At 43.0% G+C, this 27662-nt stretch overlaps 1 protein-coding gene across 1 annotated transcript in view; it reads left to right on the top strand.

Annotated features, from left to right (window-relative positions):
* Positions 1-27662, top strand: part of TEDC1 (tubulin epsilon and delta complex 1) — a 91825-nt gene that overhangs the window by 60541 nt on the left and 3622 nt on the right. The window contains exons 4-7 of the mRNA XM_068253340.1: positions 10640-10795; positions 15216-15311; positions 16834-16920; positions 20365-20565. Coding sequence (XP_068109441.1) covers positions 10640-10795; positions 15216-15311; positions 16834-16920; positions 20365-20565 — 540 coding nt within the window. The remainder of the gene's footprint in view (positions 1-10639; positions 10796-15215; positions 15312-16833; positions 16921-20364; positions 20566-27662) is intronic.

The following is a 27662-nucleotide window of genomic DNA, read 5'->3' as shown; positions in this document are numbered from 1 at the left end:
CTTGGATTGGCGGTTGCGTATTGTGGGGCATAACGGTTGGTCTCAGCCACAATTAAGTCATAGAGACCAGCAGTGATCAGAAGAAAAAAAATTCTGTCACTGTGGTGGGGCGGGTGAGGGTTTGGCGGGGTGATCAGAAGCCCGCAGGGGGCAGATTAGGGCCTGATCTGATGGATAAGAGTGCTAGGGGGTGACAGGTGGTGACAGGAGGTGATTGATGGGTGTCTCAAGGGGTGATTAGAGGGGAGAATAGATGCAGGGCTGTAGAGTCGGTCCAAAAATCCACCGACTCCGACTCCTCAGTTTAGGATTCCTCCGACTCCTCGACTCCGACTCCTCTAATTTGCATATTACAATTTTGTTGATTAAAAGTATGTAACATGAAATTCGTCTCTTAACTGCCAACGCTTAGGAATTTTACAAGACAACTGAAGTGAGAAGGATATGTAGACTACTATATTTATTCCCTTTAGACTAAAACTAGTCCTTGGTAAGAGTACTTGTAAAAGGTACAAACCGGAACAAAGAACATCTATCAGGCCATAGGCAATGTAAGTGTGGGTACATGTAAGAATGATGTGCAGGTACTCTGCAGGGGAATGAGGAGATTCTTCCTCTATTACACATCTGAACATGGATCAGGCCCTAGGCAATGTGACTGTGGGTACATGTAAGAATGATGTGCAGGTACTCTGCAGGGGAATGAGGGGATTCTTCCTCTATTACACATTCTTCATGCACAATCTGACCATGGATCAGGCCTTAGGCAATGTAAGTGTGGGTACATGTAAGAGTGATGTGCAGGTACTCTGCAGGGGAATGAGGAGATTCTTCCTCTATTACACATTCTTCATGCACAATCTGAACAAGGTTTATGGGTGACAGACAACACCTCTGTGTTCAATGTGCACAGCATTCTCAGTGGATTCCCTGCAGCTCTGTGGGGAGTGCATATGTAGAGTATAGTACTACTGTGTAACAAAGTAAACCTGAGACAGATGAAATTAAAGTTTTATACATACCTGGGGCTTCCTCCAGCCGCCTTCAAGAAAATCAGTCCCTCGTTGTCCTCCTCCACCACCTGGCTCTTCTGCTATGAGTCCAGGTACTTGAGCCAGTCGGGCGTAGTGCGCATGCACACACTCCGCCGCCAGGAGCATAGTACACCTGTGCAGCACTATTGCGCAGGTGCAGAATGTTCCTGGCTGTGGGAGCGGCATGCGGCCGGACAGCGCTGACTGGCTGAATTACCAGGACTCCTGGCAGAAGATCCGGGTGGCGAAGGACAGCGAGGGACTGATTAGCCTGAAGGGGGCTGGAGGAAGCCCCAGGTATGTATAAAACTTTACTTTTCATCTGTCTCAGGTACCCTTTAATTTGTAGTCACCAAACCAAATTTTAACAACATATCAAATTATTTGATTTCATCAGCAAAGGGAGTGCATACATTTGCATAAATTAGCATCAGTGCAGAATTATTTCCATCTCATTGACCATCTCTATTAGTGACACAGCTACACATCAGGCTTTATTCTTACATCATAGATGTTATTTAGTATATATAAGAGATTCCTGTGTACACATCATATATACAGTCACAATCAGATATGTTTATCTGACCTTAAAAATACGGGGACTGCTTTATTGAAGCAGCACAAGTAACTAATTTTGATTGGTTTATTTCATTTATGTGGATTAAGCACAGCTATTATTGTATATATACTGTATATATACATTATTTTTAATGACTATTATCTGAGAAATAGAACATTTTATCATATTTTCTATTTTAATTACAGTTACAAATTCATTAGGAGTCGGAGTCGGTGCATTTTTTCCTGACTCCGACTCCAGGCACCCAAAATTGCCCGACTCCACGACTCCGACTCCACAGCCCTGAATAGATGCAATCAATGCACTGGGGAGGTGATCGGAAGGGGGTCTGAGGGTGATCTGAGGGTTTGGCGGAGTGATCAGGAGCCCACAAGGGGCATATTAGGGCCTGATCTGATGGGTAGGTGTGCTAGGGGGTGACAGGAGGTGATTGATGGGTGTCTCAGGGTGTGATTAGAGGGAGGAATAGATGCAAGCAATGCACTGGGGAGGTGATCAGTGGGGGTCTGAGGGCGATCTGAGGGTGTGGGCGGTTAATTGGGTACCCGCAAGGGGCAGATTAGGGTCTGATCTGATGGGTAGCAGTGATAGTGGGTGATTGATGGGTGATCAGTGGGTGATTAGAGGGGAGAACAGATGTAAATAATGCACTGGGGAGGTGATCGGGGGGGGGGGGGGGGTCTGCGGGCGATCTGAGGGTGTGGGTGGGTGATCAGGTGTCCGCAAGGGGCAGGTTACGGTCTGATCTGATGGGTGGCAGTGACAGGGGGTGATTGACAGGTGATCAGTGGGTGATTACAGGAGATGATAGATGTATACAGTACACGGGGGGGGGTCTGGGGAGGATCTGAGGGTGTGGGGGGGGGGGGTGATCAGGAGCCCCAGTGGGGCAGTTTAGGATCTAATCTAAAATCCTAGAGTTGACAGATAGTGACAAGGGGTGAGTGATGGGTGATTAGGGGGTGATTGGGTGCAAACAGTGGTCTGAGGGGGTGATCAGGGGGGGTCTCAGGGGGTGCTTTGGGCGATCAGGGGGCAGGATCAGTGTGTTTGTGTTCTTACTAGGAGGGCTGCCTCCTGCCCTGGTGGTCCCTCGATCACTGGGACCACCAGGGCAGGAGGCAGCCTGTATAATACGCTTTGTATACATTACAAAGCGTATTATATGCTTACTATGCAGCAGATCAGGGGTTAACAACCCGCCAGTGCTTCTAAACAGCCGGCGGGTTGATGTCGTGGTGGGCGGAGCCTAATGCCGGCAGGTGCGCATCCCCGGCAATTAATTCCCCCAGGTGCCGCCGCCGATAGGCGTTACACAGTCCTGGGGGTGCCACTTTGCCGCCGCCCATAGGTAGTGGGCGGTCGGCAAGTGGTTAAAGAAAATCTGTAACGAAAAAAGTTCCCCTGGAGGGTACTCACCTCGGGTGGGGGAGGCCTCCGGATCCTATCGAGGCTTCTCCTGTCCTCCTGTGTCCCACGGTGGCGGCAATAAAGTTCTCCGAACAGCGGGGATGTAAATATTTACCTTCCCGGCTCCAGCGCAGGTGCAGTATCGGCTCTCTGCTCGGAGATAGGCGGAAATAGCCGATCGATGTTAGGCCGCTCTACTGCGCAGGTGCAAGTCGCCTGCAGTAGAGTGGACCCGACGAAGATCAGCTATTTTCACCTATCTCCGTGGGAAGAGCCACAACAGCGCCCCCGCTGGAGCCAGAAAAGGTAAATATTGCGCAGCCTGACAAATTGTCCGCTGTGCGTTCCGTGGGCTGCAGCGAGACCGCCGTGGGACACAGAAGGACGTGGGAAACCTCGATAGGGTCCAGAGGCTTCCCCCTACTGAGGTGAGTACTTTTTTCGTTACAGAATCTCTTAAAGCAACCAAACAAGAGTAGGATAAAGCACGGCGTACCTATGACATAGCTGTCTGGAGATTTGGGCGCAGGTTAAAGCCGATAAATGGCTCACCCTGCTCCTGCTCAAGTCCCAGCAGCGTTAATTAATGTTCCCCTTCCAGGCCGCCATGGATAGTGGGGGAAAGATGTAATTCGACTTCCAGCTATTGCTGGCGGACAAATTACAGTGTTTTTGTAGTAATTTGTGCTCCGTCTTCTGACGGCACCCAAATCGCTCACTGAGCCGCTATAGCCGTAATTCCTATTATGGCCTGTGGTGGCGCCGGCTGCACCCAAATCTCCTGTGGTGTTTTTACAGCGCTCCTAAAGCACGTGGAACAGGTGACTGTGAGGCAAGCAAAACTAGTTAGTTATGCGGCAATTCGATTTCCAGGCTGGAAAATCTGAACAAAATGATAAACGTGTACCAGAGCGAGGGGACAGGTTCTGTAATAGGCAATGGAAAAAACATGACAAAGGACCAGAACATGGGAGAAATAAACTAAAAATAGTCACACTGGCCACATAGCCAAATGGAAGAGACACTTTATTCTTGCGAGGAAGATAGTTATATCCACAAACATGGGGTCCTTCATCAAAGAAACCCCTGATTTGTACTGTGGGTATGGGGCTGACTGTACCCAATCTAAAGATCCACTGTGGGAAAAGGCAATCAGGCCACTCATGTCCTTTCCCAAGTATATGAGAACCGTGAGTAATATAGCACATAGACCTAAAACACAACATTCTACTGACCCAGGAAGGGAAAGAAGTCAACTCAATAAAAGCCATCAGCACCTAGTCCATCATCTGGTAGCTGCTTAATTAACCATTAGGTAGTGATTTTCATTGGCTAGATTTATAATTACATCCTCCCCACAACTAATCCCTCATTCCCCCTCATATAGATTTTTTTTTCCCCTTCTGCATCCTATTTGGGGCAACACCATCACTTTTCTGCCCTCTGGACTAGGTTAGAGCCATATGAAATCACTGAAATGTCAAAGTTTTGTGGCGAGATAATACATCAGATGTGTGTTCTATTATTAATGTGTACTCTGGGGATGATTCAATCCACACTGAGAATTCAGTTTTAAGCTGTGTGAACCTTTTTCAGTGTAGAAGCTGAACAGGAAGGATAGGCATACAAAGTGTTAACATTTCCCTTTACTCTAAATATACATGCTCAGTACATCTGTCTGCCTTCCTCCTACTCCACTTTATCCTGCTGTGCTATTTTGATGAACAGCTTCTTAGAATCACTCTATATACTGCTGTAACAAGGATCCATGAATTATGCTTGTAATCCTAATTGGTTATATATGTTTTCTTTCAGTAATGTACTTAAATACCACCTTTTGCATTTGAAATGTTTTGCGTGGAAGCAAATTGCTGTGATGCAGATAGAGTGGGAATGTTTTATAGAGGGCTTAGCCGTTCATGTCCATTTCCTTGCTGTCATCACAGTTCTTATGTAGCAACCAATGTAGGATTTTTTGCTGCAGTTTATCAAACTTAAAGCGGTTTAAAACCCTGACATAATATTCAATAAAACCATGTTTACCTATTTTTTATATGCCATACGGTTATCATATTTGCATTTGTGCATAAGTATTATTATTCATTTAGAAATTATAGGTTCCCAAAAGTACAGTTTTTTTGCTTTGTGAGCTGACTTTGCATTTTATTAATAACTGTTTTTATTCATTATGTATTGAAGGCAGACATGCTTTCAGTGTCTGCACCCAATCACCCTCCTAATCACCCATAAATCACACCCTGTCACTATCTGTCGACACTATTTTTGTCAAATGATTCCTTCATTATAGTTTCCAACCATGCCAGCACAACATGAACCAAAGAAAAAACATAGGGTCCTCTATAGGATTAAACATTTCATTATGATAAGATCAATATAATAAAGGGGAAGATGTGAAATTATAAAAAAATATCATACTGTTAAAAGAAACAGTTCTGATGAACTCTGTATCCTAAAAGCACCAGGCCTCGAATGTGGCTGCACTCTTAAAAAGGCATGCTTCAAGAAAAAAAAATCGTCTCTAGACTATAATGGGAACATTAGAACATTAGATTGTGAGCTCCACTGATGGTCACTTAGCGATGTGACTTTTTCAAATACTCTGTAAAGTGCTGCGGGAAATGTGTCATCTCCAAATAAGCGCATAATAGTAGAATTTTCTCTAGTGTAACAATAGAAACTGACATTGCTGGCTAATCATTGTACGTTATTGGAGTAGATGAATTCTGTCCAAAATACTTCACATTTCCTCTTGCCTACTGAAGAGGTAATGATTCTTTTATAAAGCTTCTTAAAGAAAGAAAGAAAATTGATCACAATGAAGGGGAAGGAAAAAAAAAAAAAAGAGGACCCAGGCAGTGGTATGATGAATTTAATGATTTTTTATCTCTCATTGAAATCGATAAAAGCTGCACATCCATAGTCTGGCACAAACTCAGGGCATAAGTGGCAGGTGCAAAGTATGGTAAGTTGTAATTATTATTTTTCTGTCTGACCAATAGTCACTGTACAGACTGGGCTTAGCTCGGTCAGCATGCAAGCCTTTTTTATGGAGAGGGGAAGAGAAAAAGGCGCAGAAGGCCCTGACCACTGAGGAGGAAATTTGACAATGGTGGTTGACAAAATACAAATACTCAGAGCATGGTCTGTAGAGGACTGAAGACATACAGGGGTTGGACAAAATAATGGAAACACCTTGAAAATCAACAAAATATATTTTAATATAGTGTAGGTCCACCTTTCGCGGCAATTACAGCCTCAATTCTCCGAGGTATTGATTCATACAAATTGTGAATTGTTCCCAAAGGAATTTTAGCCCATTCTTCAGTTAAACACTGTTCATGGATAGGGAACTGGCTAATGGACAGAAAACAAAGAGTTGTGGTTAATGGATCGTACTCAAAATGGGAGACTGTTAGCAGTGGGGTCCCACAGGGGTCTGTTCTGGGTCCAGTGCTCTTCAATTTATTTATTAATGACCTAGTAGATGCAGTAGTGAGCAATGTTGCTATTTTTGCAGATGATACAAAATTGTGCAGAATCATCAACTCTCAGGAAGATAGTGTCATATTGCAACAGGATCTGGATAGGATGGCTATATGGGCACATACATGGCAGATGAAATTCAATGTTGACAAATGTAAGGTCATGCATTTTGGACGTACTAATGGTCTAGCACCATACAAAATAAATGGGATACAGTTGGGGACATCAAACTTGGAGAAGGACTTAGGAGTACTCATTGACAACAAGTTAAATAATCGTACTCAATGCCAAGCAGCTGCAGCTAAAGCTAACAAAATGTTGGGATGCATTAAAAGGGAAATAAAAACTCGAGATGCTAGCATAATATTGCCCCTGTTTAACTCTGTAGTAAGGCCACATCTGGAATATGGAATTCAGTTCTGGGCACCACATTACAAAAAAGATATTGCAGTTTTAGAGCAGGTGCAGAGACGAGCAACAAAATTGATGCGTGGGATGGAAGGTCTCACTTATCGAGAAAGGTTAGATGAACTGGGTTTATTTAGTCAAGAGAAAAGACGCCTTAGAGGGGATCTAATTAACATGTATAAATACATCAGAGGGCAATATAATACCTTGGCGGATGAGCTTTTTGTCCCTAGGCCTTCTCAAAGGACTAGAGGACATGATCTGCGCATGGAGGAAAAACGTTTTAGCCATTTATTTAGGAAAGGGTTCTTTACAGTTAGAGTGATTAAGATGTGGAATGCATTGCCACAGGAAGTCGTTATGGCAAACTCTATACCTGCATTTAAAGGGGGCTTAGATGCTTTCCTTGCGTTGAAAGACATCCATGGCTACAATTACTAGGTAATGCCTAATGATGTTGATCCAGGGATTTTATCTGATTGCCATCTGGAGTCGGGAAGGAATTTTTCCCTTTAGGGGCTAATTGGACCATGCCTTGTAAGGGTTTTTTCGCCTTCCTCTGGATCAACAGGGATATGTGAGGGAGCAGGCTGGTGTTGTACTTTATACTGGTTGAACTCGATGGACGTATGTCTTTTTTCAACCAAAATAACTATGTAACTATGTAACACCCCCCAGTTCTTTTAGAGACGATGGCGGCGGAAATCGACTTCTTACTTGAATTTCTAATGATGACCATAAATGCTCAATGTTGAGGTCTGGGGATTGTGGTGGCCAGATTGAGATGCTCAACTTCATTAGAATGTTCCTTGTGCCATTCTTTAACAATTCTAGCTGTATGGATTGGGGCATTATCATCTTGAAAGATGGCATTCCCCTCCGGAAACAGTTCTTGAACCATAGGATGAACTTGGTCGCCCAAAATTCCTTGTCTCGGCTGTTAATTCTTCCATGAAGGGAAATCATTGGCCCGGTGGATTTCCAAGAAATAGCACCCCAGATCATCACAGAACCCCCGCCATGTTTTACAGTTGGGAGAAGGCAGTCTGGATGAGATGCTTCTTTCGGCTGTCTCCGAACGTACACTCGGCCGGAGGTCGGTAATAAGGTAAACAATGATTCGTCAGAGAAAATCACATTTTTCCACTGCTTGAGGGACCAATTCTAAACGCTTTGAAACATTTGTCTTTGAGAGCAGAGGTTTTCTAATTGCAGTTCTTCCGTGGAATCCAGATTTGTGCAGCTCCCGATGAACAGTTTTTGTGGAAACTGGGTTTTGTAGGTGTTTATTCAGCTCTGAAGTGATTTTAGGAGCCGTGGTCTTGCAAGCTTTTCTAACAATTCGATTTAGAGTCCGACGGGCTCTCTCAGACAACTTTGACTTTCGGCCACAACTGTGCTTTGCTGGGGATGTTTTTCCTTCTCTTTCAAAGGCAGTCATTACTTTTGAGACAGTACCTCTTGAAATGCCAAGCATTCAGGCAGTTTTTGTCACTGTACCGCCTGCCATACGAACACCAACAATTTGGCCTCTTTGAAAGTCTGAGAGATCTGCCATTTTTATAAATTATAACCAACGTTGGTTTAAATATCTGTAAAAAAAAAACAAAAAACATTCTTTTAATTAAACATATCAAATAACAAAAATAATAAACAAAAAGACATATGTCAAGTTTTGATTACTTAAAACATGTTCAAAGATTATGATGCCAAAATGTTAGGTGTTTCCATTATTTTGTCCAACCCCTGTAGGTCCTTGTTCAATTCATTTTTTGTCCCTGATTTTTTCTCTTAGGATTAGGAGAGCATTTATCATCTTAAATTCACTTCTAATCACTTTGAAACTGAAAAAAGTACCAAAAGTAGGTGAAAAATTACTTTGAAAATTATTTTTAGTTTTTGTTTTGTTTTGTTTGTTTTTTCTTGCTTGCTGGTGGCTTGAAAGGCAATTTACTGACAATGTGATACAACTCAGGAGATAAAGTTAATTGAATAGGGCCATGGAATTGCAGCCCACTCTAAGCACAATGAAACTGCACAACAGTCATCCAACATCTGTAAAGAGATTATATAAGACTAATGCTGGGCATACATGGCTTGATTTTGCCACTCGATTCTCCCGCCTGATCGATTCCCCGCTCGATTCTGCAGGTGATTCTCTTATCTTCCACTCGTTTTTTTTTTCATCTTTTTCCATTGTCCTCAATGCGGAATCGAGCGCGGAATTGATCGGGCGGGAGATCGGACGTGTCGGAAATGATGTATCGAGCCATCTAAATGGCTCAGAATCGAGCTGTGTATTCCCAGCATTAGGGCTCATTAACAATCCAATTTCTCACCAACAGAGGAGTAATAATTAGCAATCCAATCAGACCAAAAGAATCGTTTTGAAATTCAGATCAATTGAACGATAGATAGAAAGATTGGCACAATGAATGTCATCCGATTGATCATATGGTCAATTGTTTGGGAGATTGTACCGTTAATAGGCAACTTAATAGGATATTGACTCAACAGAAACATTTATCATGAAAATCTATCAAAAAGTAAGGCCTTCTTAATTGGTATTCTCTGTTCTTACTTGTATTGATACAGTCATTTGCGAAGTTTAACCACTTTACCCCCAGCGGTACGACTTTCTCCGCCCCTTTTTTCCCTCCTAAAAAACCAGGGACGGAGAAATCCGTACCTTCCGCGCTACCGCCGCTGTCCGCGCTCCCGCCACTCGTGCGCGCGCACCCGCCGCTTGTGCACGCCGCCGCCCGCTCGCCCGGAGATCAATGAACGGGAAAATACATTCCCGTTCGTTGATCTAGCCCCCGCAATGATCTGCTGCTTCTTTCAGAAACATCGAGATCATTGTGCGTCTCCCAGCCTCCTACTGCTTCCTGTAAGCGTCCTTCCGGACGCTTACAGGTCGCATGTAAACAAACACTCTGTGGCCATCTTGTGGCCAAATAGTAAACTACACCCTAAAAGCATTTTACATATACAAACATTACATTTACACAATAAATTAACTCATTACCTCCCACACTCCCCAATTTTTATTTTTTTTTTTGTAATTATAAAAATAAAAAAAAATACAATAAAAAAAAAAACATAAATAGTTACCTTAGGGACTGAACTTTTTAAATATTTATATCAGGAGGGTACAACACTGTTACTTTATAAACTATGGGCTTGTAATTAGGGATGGATGCAAAACTGAAAAAAATGCACCTTTATTTCCAAATAAAATATTGTCGCCAAACATTGTGATAGGGACATAATTTAAATGGTTTTATAACCAGGACAAATGGGTTAATACATTTCATGGGTTTTAATTACAGTAGCATGCTTTATTTAAAAACTATAATGGCCGAAAACTGAAAAATAATAATTTTTTCCCACATTTTTTCCTATTTCCCCATTAAAACACATTTAGAATAAAATAATTCTTGGCATAATGTCCCACCTAAAGAAAGCCTAATTGGTGGCGAAAAAAACAAGATATATTTCATTTCATTGGGATAAGTAATAATAAAGTTATAGACGAATGAATGGAAGGAGCGCTGAAAGGTGAAAATTGCTCTGGTGGTCAGGGGGTAAAACCCCTCAGTGGTGAAGTGGTTAATAATGAAGAAAATTATTTCTACTTCTCATAATCCTTTTAAAAAAACAACAACCGTTAAGTGATACAATTGACTCATTTGTTTTTCAGTGCTCTCAAGAAAAGACTGGAGCAGTAAAAGATACGAATGCTGTCACAAAAACAGAGGTAGATGTCCGCCATCTTCAGTGGTTAAATGGAAGATTGCGACTTTGCCAGCGAAACTTGCATGCTGCTCATATGGAGAAATGCAATATTTTATATAAGGTACTTTTTTTTTTTTTTTTAAAGAAACAAACAAAAAACATATGCTAAAGCAGTTGCTGATTCGAGCTATTGATATGTAGGTCCTGTTTGCAGCCTCTCATCTCTGCCAGGACATACATTTCAGAACTCTGCTGCATGTGCTTTATTGACAGCTGAGTTCCATGTGTCGGCCAGGAGCGACCCTGTGATCACTGTGAGCCTATCACAATGACCACATAGGAAAAATCAAAAAAAGACGTCTGTTTTTTTTTAAGGGGTAATAGCCTACCAGTCCAGAAGAGATTAAAATAGATCTTCAAAGTAGATCTTCAAGCAAATCCTAACAGTTCTTCAGCACTCAGTATTTTTGTATATAATGAAAAGTGTACCTATGTTAATTTTAGCAAGTGTACGGCCTCTTGCACACTGCAAGTGATTCAGATTCCGCTTTTTAATCAGTTTTTACATCCGATTCAGATTCCGATTTGCAGTGTGCAGGGAGCAAACTGCAAATCGGAATCTGAATCGGATGTAAAAACTGATTAAAAAGCGGAATCTGAATCGGAATCACTTGCAGTGTGCAAGAGGCCTACATATGCTCATCTTAGTCAGTGTTGCCAACAATCTCTTTAAATTTGGACCCTTATTAATTGTACGTCTTGTGGCTAGTTAGATGCAGTTTAGGCACCGATTATGTGTGAGTAGCCCCAGAAACTGTCTAACTTAATGTGTCAGTATTTAAAGGGATGATTTGGCAACCCTGCTCTTAGTCAGCTCAGCTCTGTGGTTCCTGCCTATCTGCAAGTTTAAGCTATGTGACTCGGAGCTGTCAACTCTTACTGCAGACATTTCTAGTCATTGATGAAAATGGAGGAGGAGAGCGGTAACAGCAATGCAGATGAGTAAAAGCAGTCACCATCTGCTATCTCCAGGCTACACGTTACCAAATGATGCTACTAGATGACACAGATCCACAGTTTTGAGATGTAGACAAGCACTGTAATGGATTTATATGCTATTTACATGTTGTTCAAAAAGTTTTAACACTTAAAGGCTACCCGAGGTGAGCAGCAGTGCTGAAATGAAGGTCTTAAGGCAGTGTCTGTACTCTGACTACCTACGTGCACCCATAATTCATCCTGGTAGCGGCCATGACTTAATTAAGTCGGCTCCCACTACATTAATTTCCTTCCTTCCACTTCCTCTGTCAGTTTATATAGTCCACATTTTAAAGTTATGTTATCTGTTTAACCCATTCGCGTTCCGTCGTTTTCACTTGACCAATGTTCACCTCCCATTCATTAGCCTATAACTTTATCACTACTTATCACAATGAACTGATCTATATCTTGTTTTTTCCACCACCAATTTCTTTGGGGGGTACATTTTGCTAAGAGCCACTTTACTGTAAATGCATTTTAACAGGAAGAATAAGAAAAAATGGAAAAAATTCAATATTTCTCAGTTTTCAGCCATTATAGTTTTAAAATAATACATGCCTCCATAATTAAAACTTACGTTTTGTATTTGCCCATATGTCCCTGTTATTACACCGTTAAAATTATGTCCCTATTACAATGTATGGCGACAATATTTTATTTGGAAATAAAGGTGCCTTTTTTCCGTTTTGCATCTATCACTACTTACAAGTTTAAAATAAAAAAAAATATAGAAATATTTCATCTTTACATTGATATTTAAAAAGTTTAGACCCTTAGGTAAATATTTACATGTTTTTTTTTATTGTAATGTTTTTTGGTTTTTTTATAGTAAACATTTTATTTGGGTATTTTTGGGAGGGTGGGATGTAAACCATATTTTTTTAATGTAATTGTGTGTTGATTTAAATGTTTTTTACTTTTTGTTGTAGTATTACTCTTTGGCCACAAGATGGCGGCCATGAGTTTGTTTACATGACGTCACTCTAAGCGTAACACACGCTTAGAGTGACGCATCGGGGAGGGAACAGCCAGAAAAGGCACAGCTTCCGAGAGAAACTGTCGCTTTTTCAGCGGGGAGAGGAATCAGTGATCGGGCACCGTAGCCCAATTCACTGATTGCCTGGCTAACGAACCGCGGGCCGGTAGCGCGCGTGCACGCGCGCGATCGGCCGCGGGAGCACGCATGGTTCCTGGACGTAGTTTCTACGTCCAGGAACCAAAATAGGTTAATAAGTTTCTGTTTCTCTAATATTCATGTTTAACCGCTTAAGCCTATCTGGACAAGTATTCTCATCCAGATAGGCTAAAGGCAAACTAGACGAGTATTTTCGTCCAGTTTGCAAGCGGTGAGACTGCGGCCCTGTGCACCTTAACGGTTTTCCGTTTGGGCAAGGGAAGCAAGGCTTCCCGGAACCAGTTGCAGTGCCTGTAATAAATGGACATGACCCTGATCAGGGGCTATGTCCATTCATAAGAATGAACATGAATAAAAGTGGGGAAAAAAAACACTTCCTGGGAAACCAAGTAGTGTTTCTAATGCCATCTAGTGGCAAAATTATTATAATTAACCACTTCAGCCTACAGTGTTGTTTCACCTTATGCATCGGAGCAACTTTCACCTCCCATTCATTCACCAATAACTTTATCACTACTTATCACACTGAAATGATCTATATCTTGTTTTTTTCTAAAACCATTTAGGCTTTCTTTGGGTGGTACATTTTACTAAGAATTATTTTTTATTATAAATCCATTTTAACAGGAAGATTAAGAAAGAAATAGAAAAAAAATATTATTTCTCAGTTTTTGGTCATTATAGTTTGAAATGAATACATGCTACCATAATTAAAACCCATGTATTTTATTTGTCCCGGTTATTACACAGTTTAAATTATGTCCCTATCACAATGTATGACGCCGATATTTTATTTGGAAATAAAGGTGCATTTTTTTCAGTTTTGCGTCCATCACTTATTACAAGCCCATTATTTAAAAAATAACAATATTATACCTTACTACATACTAGAAAATTTAGTCCCTAAGGTAGCTATTTATGTATAATTTTTTTTTACAGAAAAATTTAAGCGTAGCTATTGGGGAGTGTGGGAGGTAAGGGACTATTTTTAACAGTAACATTTTTTTATTATGTGAACATTATTTCCAGATGTAATTTTACTATTCAGCCACAAGATGCCTTCGGAACTTTCTTCTGCACGCGTAGTATTACTATGCAAGCAGAAGTAAATCGTGGATGGGGCAGAAGGGGATTTATGAAAGACGGAGCTGTCTCGCTGACAGTGTTGGTCTTTCATACGAAGACTTATGCTGGGTACACACCATGCGTTTTCCTGCTCGATCCGTGGGTCGATCGGGATCGATTCGACTATTTCCGACATGCTCGATTCGGGCTTCGAACGTTCCTGCTGTCGATTTTGCATACTTAACATGCAAATCGATGGCAGGAACGATCAAAGCCCGAATCGAGCATGTCGGAAATAGTCGAATCGCTCCCAATCGACCTGCGGATCGAGCGGGAAAACGCATGGTGTGTACCCAGCATTAGATCAATGAAAGGGAATTGTGTTCCCATTCATTGATCTCCGGGCTAACAGAAGGCGGCGGGAGCGGCGCTATCGCGGACCCAGCTCAGCAGCAGCAGGGCAGGCTATCTGGTCGGATATATTTGTCCAGATAGACCTAAGTGGTTAAATTACTTCCAAAGCCCTCCACCCCAGTTACCAAGCAAAGAAATTGAAAAAAAATCCATAAATAGTTGCCTTAGGGAAAAACGACACCTTTATTTCTACATAATATAATGACGACATACATTGTACTAGGAACATAGTTTAAATGTTGTGATATCCGGGACTAAAGGGCAAATAAAATGAGTGGGTTTTATTTATAGTAGCATTGCTTATTTTAAAGCTATAGTGGGTGGAATTGGATAAATATTTTTATTTGCCTATAAAATGCATTGCATAGAAAATAATAAAGTAATTACTGAAAACAAGTATCGCTCACAAAAAACTGAATTTGTGGCTAAAAAAACAAGATATAGATCATTTATTTGTGATGAGTAGTGATAAAGTTATTGGCGAATGAATGGAGAGGCGCTGACAGGGGAAAATTGCTTCTGTCCTGAAGGTGAAAACACCTGCGGGCTGAAGTGTTTAAAGATCGGAAACCAATCAGTGTGCAATGTAAGACGTGCAAAGAAAACTCAATTAAAAAGCTGAGCCACTTGCCTACCAGTCCTTGCTTTATTTAACATCTGAGAGCTAATTGGTTGTTCTAGGCAGCAGCTCCACATTTGCTCCAGTTTTTTTCTTCACTGGTCTTGATAAATCCTCAGCCAGGGAAATTAAAATGCAAATAATCTTTCAAACTACTGGATGTTCCATTCATATACGTAAATGTAGTTTCGTAATTCTGCACTTTTACTGACAATGACCATAACCATGTGAATAAATGATTAACTTCTGTAACATGGAATACTTCAGATACATTCATATACTCAAGGGATCCACAATGACCAGAAAGCTCGCCATCTGTCTCCCATGGAACTTGAATTTCTTCGACATCCTGAAATCAACAAAGTAAGTAATTTTAAGTTTGTCTTCAATGTGAATACTAGTACACACAGAGCAACAGATGTACTAGATTCTATGGGCGTAACAAATCCTTTATTAAATGGGTTCTGTGGATCTTTAAAAAATCAAAAACTGACACTTAAATTGAGCTTCTATAGGCCCCCTGCAGCTGTCATGTCCCGCGTTGTCCTCCTACGATCCTCCGTTCACCGCTGCTGGTCCCCGCCCAATTATTCGTCTAACTAGAAGAATAGTGCTCGCTCCCGCTCGTGTCTCTATGGGCTTACTGTGCAGTAAGCTCCCGGAGACCCAGGATCGAGCATGCGCGCAGCCACAGTAGCATCAGGCTAATAATTAGATGGTTGCCGGCAGTGGGGAACGGAGAAACATAGGTGGACGGCGTGGGACATGACAGCTGCAGGGGGCCGATAGGAGCCCCAGGTAAGTGTCAGTTTTTGTTTTTTTAAAGATCTACAGAACCCCTTTAAAGTGAACACGAGGTGAGAGGTATATGGAGGGTGCCGTGTTTATTTCCTCTATAACAATACTAGGAGGCTACTAAAATCTTGTTCATACTCTAATCATATCTTGTCTTGACTACTGTACACCCTACTCTGTAGTTTACCAAAAACCAGACTGGCATCTCTCCAGTCCCTACTGGACTCTGCTTCCCACCTCATCCACCTCTCCTCCTGCTCCTTTGATGCAACCCCTCTCTGCCAATCTCTCCATTGGCTACCCACCTATTATCCAAAGGTTCCAGTTTAAGATCCTGTTTTTATCGTTATTTGGGCTCCATCTTTTGCCGGTGCCCAAATTACTCACCGAGTGCCGCTATAGCCGTAATTCACATTAGGGCCTATGGTGGCGCCCAAATGTCCTTGGCTGGGCATTGTCCTTTCTTACTTGTCTTGCTCAAATCCCTCTCTTCCTACATGAGTTAACTGGCTGCTCAAAGCAAAAAGCCTTGTTTCCATTGTTGTGCATCAGAGACTCAGGAAGTGTTTGTAGCAGGCTAACAGCCCTAGTTAGCATTTTCTATTAGTAACTGTATAAATAGCTGTTTATACATAAAGGAGAACTTTTTGTGTCCATTACAAGGGGATGAACTGACTGATCAAGTGCGGAGCTATGACTGCTGGAGAGCACAAAAGACATGAGAAAGTGGCGTGATTCAATCTGCCATCGAAGCAGCAATTTATTTGCTTTGTGTAATTCAGGTGCCAGCACAGGAAGGCATATACAGTATACTGAATTTATTAACAACATCAATCTTCACAAACACTTCTCTCACTGTCATTCTGTACGCTTTTTAAACATTGTTTATGCCTTGTATAGTTATTGTATAAAATGGCCACAGCATTCAATCACCTTTACTAGAAAGAAGTCCCAAAAAGAATGTGATAGGTTAGTTACTGTTAATTGTACATCAGCTGTCATGGGATAGCCTGGTGAAATCATAGCAAATATGTAGGACAAACCGGTACTCATTGTAATATCATTGTTATATCTTTGTTTTGTTTTCTAGTTACCGCAGTGTCTGGCATTGGAGAACTCTTACTTAGAAGCCTACATGGAATGGAAACGTCTAGAATCGGTGTACTGGCAGTGGATGGTAATATTTGTACTAACATACATAGGGCTTGATTCACTAAGACAAGTAGCATGCCTTATCAACGTTAACGCGCCTTATCAGAGTAGCATAGCGAGCGCTACGAACCCGCAGGGGCTCAGGTCAGGACGAGTGGAGCTCTCATTATTAGCAGACATAAGTTGGCTATGCTACTCTTATAAGGCTTGTTATCTCTGATACGGCATGCTATTTGTCTTAGTTAATCAAGCCCATAGACTTGCAGCACTTTTTTTTTTTTTTAAATCATGTAGCGAGCCCTGGGCTCGCTACATGATAGCCGCAGCGCAGCGGCATCCCCCCACCCACTCCAAGCAGGAAATCCCGTTCAGAACGGGATTTCCTGCTGGGCTTCCCCGGTCGCCATGGCGACGGGGCGGGATGACGTCACCGACGTCATGGACTTCGTGACGTCAGAGGGAGTCCCAATCCACCCCTCAGCGCTGCCTGGCACTGATTGGCCAGGCTGCGCAAGGGGTCGGGGGGGGGGCTGAGCGGCGGATAGGCGGCGATCGGAAGTTACACGCAGCTAGCCAAGTGCTAGCTGCGTGTAACAAAAAAAAAAAAAATTATGCAGGGCCTGAGAACTCCTCCTGCGCGACATACCCGGAGCTCAGCTCGGGATTATCGCCCAGGAGGTTAAAACAAACCTGTAACACAATATGGGGTGGCCAAACACATCGCACCATCAAAGTGCACGTGCTTTCTGGTTGATAAATGTACCCGTGATAATCCTCAGTTCAGTTTTGCTGTACCTCAGGAGCCTTTGATGTGCACACTATACAAGTAGGTCTTGAGTTTTCAAACTTTCAGATATGGGAGTCCTGCGTCTTCTTGTGCCAAGTTACTTCCTGCCAGAGCAGGATCATCCACCAGGCAACCAATGCAGGTGCTTGGGGCCTAGTGGGTGTCAAGGGGACCACCTGCAACCTTTTTTGACCTCTCTCCACTTCAGCTTACCAAAAGGACCACAAGTGGGCCCCAAATCTACTACCTTGCCTAGAGCCCCATTACTTCTTAATTCATCTCTGCCTACTGCACCAATCACCACCCCCTCCTGGCCACTGGCACTAGAGATTGAGGTATTGTCAGTTTAAAGGTGCTGTGATGTTACAACTTAGTTTTTCAGGGGCTCAATCAGGAAAGAAGTATGAACGCTGTAACTTTTGACTTGTTTTTAAGTGTGAATGTTCCCTATAGTTGCTTGCTTTACTACTTATCCAGAACAGGTGCACAGCCACTAAGTGTCGTGGCACCTGACTTGCATGCTGGATGAAGGCCTGTAAGTTGTTAATAATGAAGCAAGGACAATGGTGACATTCCCAAAGCAGAGCCGCAGCTAGTGTTTTAAGTTCCTGGGAACAAAGTCAGTTTTGGCACCTCATGACGAACATTACATTTCAGATTGAAACTGGAAATGCACTAGACCATTCTGTCAAGGGGCGGGCTTACATTTAAGGATTTTCCTTGGGAGACCTTTGCTTTTAAATGTGAAATGCTGCCTAAATATGTTTGGGGAATGTGCTGTCTTATCTATCTTTTAGTGGGAAACCCTGCCTAAGGCTCAGTCCACATTTGTCCAGTTGCAGATCGGATCTGTTTCAAACGGATCAGTTTTTCAAAACGTCCTTTTGTAGCATACGTTTCTAGTCCGTTTAAAGAGACTCTGAAGTCTCTTTTTTTTTCCCCCTGCTTTTGTCATTAATTCCTGTTAAGCATGAATGCCCCCCTTGAATCACCGCATTCCCGCGGCAGATGGGTGATTTTATTACAGTGTAATTGACCTGCAAAGTTCTACGACTTTGCAGGTCGCAGATTGTGCTGCCCTGACACACAGGGCTTCTCTTCCTTCAGGCTGTAGCTCAGCCCCTCCGCAATCAATCTCCGCAGATCTCTGCCTCCTCTCCGCCCCTCTCAGGGAAAGGAAGACTGAGAGGGGCGGGGAGAGGCGGCGATCTGCAGAGATTGACTGCAGAGGAGGCAGAGCTACAGCCTGATGCTCTGCCTCATTGAGGAAGTGAAGCCCTGCGAGCTACGGAGCTCTGCAGGGCTATCAAACTGTAATAAATCACCCATCTGCTGCGGGGATGCGGCGATTCAACAGGGGCATTCAGGCTTAACAGGAATTTATGACAAAAACATGTAAAAAAAGACACAAGACACTTCAGAGTCTCTTTAAACGTATGTCCTTTCTTCCTTTGTGTTTTTATTGGATAAGAGATGATGTTGAGGGGAGGAGCAGGCAGTAGGCAATCCGTTTTTGCCTCTGTTTTGTGTGCAAAAGTTCTCTGTGTAGAGGGAGATTTCACTACCCCTCCGTGTATCCGGGGTCTGTGAAAAACCTGCAAATCCGGACCCTCTGTTCAGTTTTTCAAAGCGGATCTCTAAATTGTGTGAAGACAGCCGCTATTTTTAACATTGGTATCTGTGGCTCCGTTTTTTATCCGGGCTAAAAAGCAGAGCCACTGATACTTTTTTAAACAAGTGTGAACAGACCTTAATTTTATTTTGTGGGGGAAACAGTGGTTAGCTATGTTGATTTGGGAAGGCACTACCCAGTTATCTTTTATGTGAGAAATGCTGCTAATTATGTTGTTTGGTGCACACACTGAATAATATGTTTGAGGGGGAACATGCTGCATAATTATTGTGTGGGGAATATTTCTGTGTAAATGTAATCTAAAAAGTGGTTACTGTGAAAAATATCTTATCAAGACTCGTATCTTTTTGGTATTTAGGGCCTTATTTTTACTTCAAGTAGAAGGGGCACACCACTGCTAGGATCATGTACATTTGTTTCCACCCACAGTATTTCACAACCATGCCCACTGTGTGGATTTGGGATGTGTCTGAAAGTGTGGCAGGGGTGTGTCTTGTGACGAGGGGGTGTGAAAACTGACTTGATCCCCGGGTGCTGAAAACCTTAGCTACATCTCTGATTAATCCTGTATTTGTAGTGCACAATTACAGAAATCCCAGTGGGAAAAGCAAAGATATTTTTGCCAGGATTCCTATTCTGTTAATTTGCATTGAGGTGAAACCCCTGGCACACCCAAACTCCCTCCACCCCCCCCCCCCCCCCCTTTTTTCATTGATATGACCTATGAAAATGGCAGTGGAATAAGATCAATGTATCAATGTCTTGCAGCAGATTCAAAGATGGGATCTGCATGGAATTTGTTTTAAGCAATGACTCCCATCTCAGTAATCGCTCAGTCATGCAAGCCAGTTTTTCCATTTACACTGTGAAACTTATGGTGAGGTGAGAGACCTGGACAAACGCCAGACTGACAGGTGTGCCACTATAACACAACTTGTTAGAATACTTATAATGTATATAATAAATGGAGGTAAGAACTGTCTTTTTTCAGGGAAGTGAAGTTGCACTGTTAGGTGTGTAACTGTTATTTTTCATACATCACTTAACAGGAAACAGTCTTGGAATCTACTTCTGAAGATGAATGTACTACTTCAACTCAAAATGCAATCAACACATACATCGAGTTTTCAAATGGGTTTGAGCCTCGGAGCAATCTTAATTACATAAAGGAGTTGCATAAGTCGTTCTCTGATGTGCATGATCAGTTCCATGAATTGCTTTCACGCAGGATGCTGAGATGGCAGGAACAGGTATGTGTTTGCTGAGTAATGTCTGCAGGAGAAGGAGGAAGCGCTGACTAGATAGTGGGTTGTCTTGTCCTGCCCAACAATACAAGTTCTTCACATCAATTTTTGTTTTCTTTAATCAATCTTGATGTTCCCGGCCTACTTTCCTCTTGCCAGAGGGCTTCTTCTTTCTGAAGAATGATGTCACCTCACCATGATGAATGTTGACAGCCCTGTATAGCTCTTTATGCCTGCAAGAATGAATGATATAACTAGAATACCTGGTAAGCCCCTAAGCTCACGATGTTACCAAAGGAGTCAAGCAAATACTTTATCCAGTTCTCTTTTTTTTATAGTAATGCATTGAATGCATTAATTTATTTGGAATATACATTTTAAGGTAGGTGGGTTCTAAGTTCAAACAGGGTTGCCACCCTAATTTTTAGGGACAAGAGCATATAGAAATCTGGACATTCAAGCTTTTTACAGACAGGTGTGAAGTATAATGAATTGTGGGTGGGACAAAGTTGTGAGCGTGGTCACATGTTTTAACTTGACCCCTGGAGTTAAGTATAGGGGAGATTTTGAATTTGGGCATTTCAGTTTGGTTAGTTGGGATGAGTGATTGTTAAATGTATCAAAAATAGATGGACATGGGTATTAAAGCACACCTGAACTGGAAAAAAATGTTTTCCAAACAAAGGGTACAGTCCTGGCACAGTCCTCAGCTGTACGCACTTCCAGGTATCTCTTCCCTTGTTGGCGATGACATTCCTGGTAGCGTGTGAAACGCAGTACAAGCTACTTTCACTTGTAGTGCAGATCAGAGTTTACCTACTCGCTGCATAAGTAAGGAGAGTAGAGAGGAGAGTGCTAAGTCCAGGCAGTGGAGGTATCAGAGCCACTTGCATTACAGATGTCAGTGGCTTATTATGATTGGCTGCATTTTAAAGAGAGGCTTCACGATTGGCTCAAGTGTGAACAGAAAGTTTTGCAGGATGCGTGCTGAAAGTCCTGCCCTCGGAAGTATCAGAGCCACTCACAGGAAGCAAGTGGCTGCCTCTATTCAGTGACGGCTGCAACTTTTAAGGAGCCCTGGATAATGTACTACTGATTTGTCTAGCCTGGCTATGCAGCCCTAAGGTATACTTGACCTTGTAGTCCACCAAACGTGCAAGTGCTTGTACTGTACCTCCACTGGGAGGACAGAGTTGGTCCTTTGCAGCAGAGAATGTACCAGGGCTGGGCCGTTTCTGGGACAATTTCTGATATAGTAAACCACTTTTCCTAGTCCCTTGGAGTTAACTATAAAGAGATTATACTGTATATTAAAAAATCTGGTAAAAAAAAAAGTTTTTCAAAGGTAGCGCTTTACAAACAGGTTGTCTCTGAATATGGTAGAGTCCATGCTATAAGCCCTACTTGAGGGACTGTTAGTAATTGATATGTATGATGATCTCTGTAAAGTGCTGTAGATAAAATGTTAGCTCTATATAAATGTAGCATAATAATATTTAGGATGAAGTGTGCACTAGCTTCTGTTTTATTCATTTTCTGTAACAGTTTGCTGCGAGCAGTGCCTCGGATACATTAGCATACAGCAGCGGGAATAAACACATGGCTGTGCTGATTTTTATGAAAATCCTCATTTTGGTTTTAGTGGATAAAACCTGGACAAATTAAAATGATCTCCGAACAATTTATGTAGGGTGTGTAACGTCAGTCATCTCATATTCATAAAAGACTAGAAACCAATTTGTGGGACATTAACGTGGATAAAATGGGCTATTAAAATCTGAAATGGGTTATGAAAACACGAATATTTAAATAACTACTTGGTGAACTGCTTCTTTTCTCTCCCTTATATGGACATTTCAAATAAAGCAAAATGTCTATTAAAGAAAAAAATAAACATGGCATAACATGAATACAGTACATATTAAAAATAATGTAAAATCAAATTCTCCAGCCAAGTAAATGGGGATATCAGCAACACAGATGAAGTCAATCCTGGATGTACCAAGTGCTTTTTCATTTGAGTGGTCAGTATTTTAATGACAGACAGCTCTTATCTTAGTAATTAAGCATCAAGGAGTTTTCAGATTTTGAGAGGTCAGGGAAGGCTATCGTAACTTTTTTTGCTTGTTGAAGTCCAGCAAGTCCATGTATTTGGCTGTGCTTCATGGTATAGAAGTCTGACCAAACCTCCTTCCACTCCAGGGAGAAATTGGCAGCGCTTCTAATTAGGCTGCACCTGAAATGACTACCAACAGAGGTGTGCAGAGCCCCCTAGAGGCTAAATACACACCTTGTATTCAAAACCTGCCCTGGGAAGTGATGTTACCACCTCCTCCTTCCACTACAGCCTTTGTCGCATCTCTTCCCTCCCATGCCAGCCCCGTTCAATTGTGGTAGAAATCCCACCCCTCCATTCCCTTCACAGAATAAGCCGTGCACTATTTGGGCAAGGCTTGGTATTACAGTCCATAGTTGGATACTCATGTATTTTCTGGCAGCTGCCAGAGTGAAGCGAAGTACATATTTGAAAGATTAATGACAGATCACAGACTAATTTTACCACCTTCCATGTAGTATGAGAGCCATACCTACACAGTCTATTCTATTGAGCTGAACTCCCCATCAGATAAAAAATCTTTGCAAGATGCTGTACACAAAGATGCTGTACACATGCAAAAGATCAGTATCTGCAAAAGATCAGTTCCTGCAAAATGCATTCATAGTCTATATCTGCAGATCTCATACACACCTTGTTTAACAGACATTCATCTGCGGATCAGATCCACCAGGATGGATTTTCAGATCTGCAGATGATTGTCTGATCTGCAGATGAATGTCTGTACGGTGTGTGGCCACCTTAACCACTTAACGACCGCCCACTGCACAGGGGCGGTCGGAAAGTGGATGCCGCAAGGACCGCCATACGCACAGAGGCGGCGGTCCTTGTACGGGCATGGGCGGAGCGATCGCGTCATCCGTGACGCGATCCTCTGCCGGGGATCGATGGCGGGGGATTTAGCCTCCAGCCCGCCAGCCAATTAGCAGCGCCGGCGGGTGGAGGAATACAGAAATCCGCATAATTAAAGTGTATAAAGCACTTTGTTAGGTAAACAAAGTGCGTTATACACGCTACCTCCTCGCCTCGTGGTCTCGTTGTTCCAGAGACCACCAGCGAGGAGGAAGCACTAGTAAGTATGCACTACACGGTTTGTTTTTTTTCACACAGCCCCCCTGATATCCCACCCCAGCCTTCAGACCCCCCCTGATCACCCCAGCAGACCCCTGCCAGCACCCTTGCACCCCTCTAAACCCCCCCCCCCCACCTGTCACTATCAACGCTATCCCCTAGATTAGGTCCCTAACTGCCTCCTAATCACCTCTGACCCCCCCCTACCTTTAGATCACCCCCACACCCCATCCCAGACTACCCCCCCTGTATACTGTATACATCTGTATACAGCTAGCTTACCCCCTGATCCCCCTCTGATCACCTGTCCATCACCCCTCAGCACCCCCACCCATCAGAGCAGACCCTAACTGCCCCGTGGGGGCAACCGATCACCTGCCCAGACCCTCGATTGCCCTCAGACCCCCTCCTGATTACATCCCCTGCGCATTGTTTAAATCTGTCCTCCCCAGCAATCACTAACTGATCTTCGATCAATAACCCCCTGTGTCTGCCTCTCATCAGATCAGGACTCAGTCTGCCCCGTGCGGGCTTCTGATCAACCCCCCACCCCCTCAAATCGCCCTCAGACCCCCCAATCACCTTCCGAGTGCATTGTATTTGACTGTGCTGTGATTGTATTTGATTGTGCTGCAATTGTATTCGATTGTGTTGCAATTGTATTTGATTGTCCCGTGATCTGCTTTGATTGTCCCGTGATTGTTTGATTGCCTCTGAGACCCCACCCTCCCCCCCCACCACCTCCAACCACCACCTTCCGAGTGCATCAGATATGCTTGTGCTGTGATTGGATTAGATTGTGCTGTAATTGTATTTGATTGTCCCGTGATTGTTTGATTGCCTCTAAAACTCCACTTCCAACCAACCCCACCACCACCCCCACCCCCCATCACCTTCCGAGTGCATCAGATTTGATTGTGCTGTGATTGGATTTGATTGTGCTGTAATTGTATTTGATTGTCCCATGATCAACTTTGATTGTCCCGTGATTGTTTTATTGCCTCTAAAACCCCACTTCCCACAAACCCCACCCCCACCCCCCATCACCTTCCGAATGCATCAGATTTGATTGTGCGGTGATTGGATTCGATTGTGCTGTAATTGTATTTGATTGTCCCGTGATCAACTTTGATTGTCCCGTGATTGTTTGATTGCCTCTGAGACCCCACTTCCCACCAACCCCAACACCCCCCACCACCCCCCCCCCCACCCCCCATCACCTTCCGAGTGCATCAGATTTGATTGTGCTGTGATTGGATTCGATCGTGCTGTAATTGTATTTGATTGTCCCGTGATCAACTTTGATTGTCCCGTGATTGTTTGATTGCCTCTAAAACCCCACTTCCCACCAACCCCAACCCCCCACCACCCCCACCCCCATCACCTTCCGAGTGCATCAGATTTGATTGTGCGGTGATTGAATTCGATTGTGCTGTAATTGTATTTGATTGTCCCGTGATCGGCTTTGATTGTCCCATGATTGTTTGATTGCCTCTGAGACCCCACTCGCCACCACCCCCAAGCCCCCACCACCCCCAAACCCCACCCCAGATCATCCCCCTGTTACTATCCTAGTGATCTAAAAACAGTGATCAGTGAAAACTGACACTTTTTTATTATCACTAGTGTTAGCAGTTAGGCCAGTTAGCTAGGGCCCTTTGTTAGGGTCAGTTAGTGCCCAGCCCACTGCACCACATTCACTGATTAGTCGCCGATTAGCGCCATCACTGTCGCTAATCAGCATTGGTACTATATAGTATCTAGTGATCATTCCTGATCGCAGACAGAACTATAGCAGTACATTAGAGTCACCTTAGTGTAGGCTCCACTAAAAAGGCAGTATTTACCCGATCAGGCCTGATCGTTCGCCCGCACTTGCGTTCAGCCGCCCCACTGTAGTGACAGATTTTTTTTCTGATCACTGCAAAAACACTGTACACTAGCTGTGGCGCTGTAAAGATCAGTTTTGATTTTTTTTTCTATCAAAACTCAGTGACCACAGCTTTCTACCTCTCAAATACTCCCTTTTGCTAGGTAGGTGCTCTTTTTTTCTGGGTAGTCTCGGAGGAAAACCTCATAAATTTAGCAGTCCACAATGGCAAGAAGGGGGATTTCTGATGAGAAGGTATACAGGTACATGGACGGATGAGAGCGTTTAGGAAGACTCAGCCGACTAATCATCCGGGTCCGAATTTGAACCTGTGGAAAGCAGTGGTTCTCTGACCGAAAGTGATGACGAGGTTTTGGTCCTGGCTAGAGCCAGGCGTACCAGACCCCATGTCGTTAGACCGCAGGTGGCGTTCCTATACTGCCCTTGCATTTTAGGGCCCTAAACCGTGAGGAGTAGTCTGGAAACCAAATGCCGCAAAATGACCCTTGAAATCCTAAAGGTACTCATTGGACTTTGGGCCCCTTAGCGCAGTTAGGGTGCAAAAAAGTGCCACACATGTGGTATTGCCGTACTCAGGAGAAGTAGTACAATGTGTTTTGGGGTGTATTTTTACACATAGGGAGAAATATCTCTGTAAATGGACAATTGTGTGTAAAAAAAATCAATAAAATTGTCATTTACAGAGATATTTCTCCCAGCCAGCATGAGTATATGTAGAAATACACCACAAAACACATTATACTACTTCTCCCGAGTACGGCGATACCACATGTGTGGCACTTTTTTGCACCCTAACTGCGCTAAGGGGCCCAAAGTCCAATGAGTACCTTTAGGATTTCACAGGTCATTTTGCGGCATTTGATTTCCAGACTACTCCTCACGGTTTAGGGCCCTAAAATGCAAGGGCAGTATAGGAACGCCACCTGCGGTCTAACGACATGGGGTCTGGTACGCCTGGCTCTAGCCAGGACCAAAACCTCGTCATCACTTTCATCACTGCCAGGGCAGTATAGAAACCCCACAAATGACCCCATTTTAGAAAGACACCCCAAGGTATTCTGTTAGGACTATGGTGAGTTCATAGAAGATTTTATTTTTTGTCACAAGTTAGTGGAAAGTGACACTTTGTGAAAAAAAACAATAAAAAACAATTTCCGCTTACTTGTGACAAAAAATAAAATCTTCTATGAACTCACCGTACTCCTAACAGAATACCTTGGGGTGTCTTCTTTCTAAAATGGGGTCATTTGTGGGGTTCCTATACTGCCCTGGCATTTTAGGGGCCCTAAACTGTGAGGAGTAGTCTGGAAACCAAATGCCGCAAAATGACCCTTGAAATCGTAAAGGTACTCATTGGACTTTAGGCCCCTTAGCGCAGTTAGGGGGAGAAATATCTCTGTAAATGGACAATTGTGTGTAAACAAAAATCAAAAGATTGTCATTTACAGAGATATTTCTCCCACCCAGCATGGATATGTGTACAAATACACCCCAAAACACATTATACTACTTCTCCTGAGTACGGCATTACCACATGTGTGGCACTTTTTTGCAGCCTAACTGCACTAAGGGGCCCAAAGTCCAATGAGCACCTTCAGGCTTTACAGTGGTGCTTACAAATTAGCACCCCCCAAAATGCGAGGACAGTAAACACACCCCACAAATGACCCCATTTTGGAAAGTAGACACTTCAAGGTTTTCAGAGAGGGGCATGGTGAGTCCGTGGCAGATTTCATTTTTTTTTGTTTTTGTCACAAGTTAGCAGAAATGGAAACTTTTTTTTTTTTTCTTGTCACAAACTGTCATTTTCCGCTAACTTGTGACAAAAAATAATATCTTCTATGAACTCACTATGCCTCTCAGTGAATACTTTGGGATGTCTTCTTTCCAAAATGGGGTCATTTAGGGAGTATTTATACTAACCTGGAATTCTAGCCCCTCATGAAACATGACAGGTGGTCAGAAAAGTCGGAGATGCTTCAAAATGGGAAAATTAGTTTGTAAACGCTATAACTTTTACCCAAA

The sequence above is a fragment of the Hyperolius riggenbachi genome, chromosome 9, assembly GCF_040937935.1.
Source record: "Hyperolius riggenbachi isolate aHypRig1 chromosome 9, aHypRig1.pri, whole genome shotgun sequence".
In the NCBI taxonomy this organism is placed as follows: Eukaryota; Metazoa; Chordata; class Amphibia; order Anura; family Hyperoliidae; genus Hyperolius; species Hyperolius riggenbachi.
Note: the sequence above shows the minus strand (reverse complement) of the source record. Positions and strands in the feature narration are given on the sequence as shown.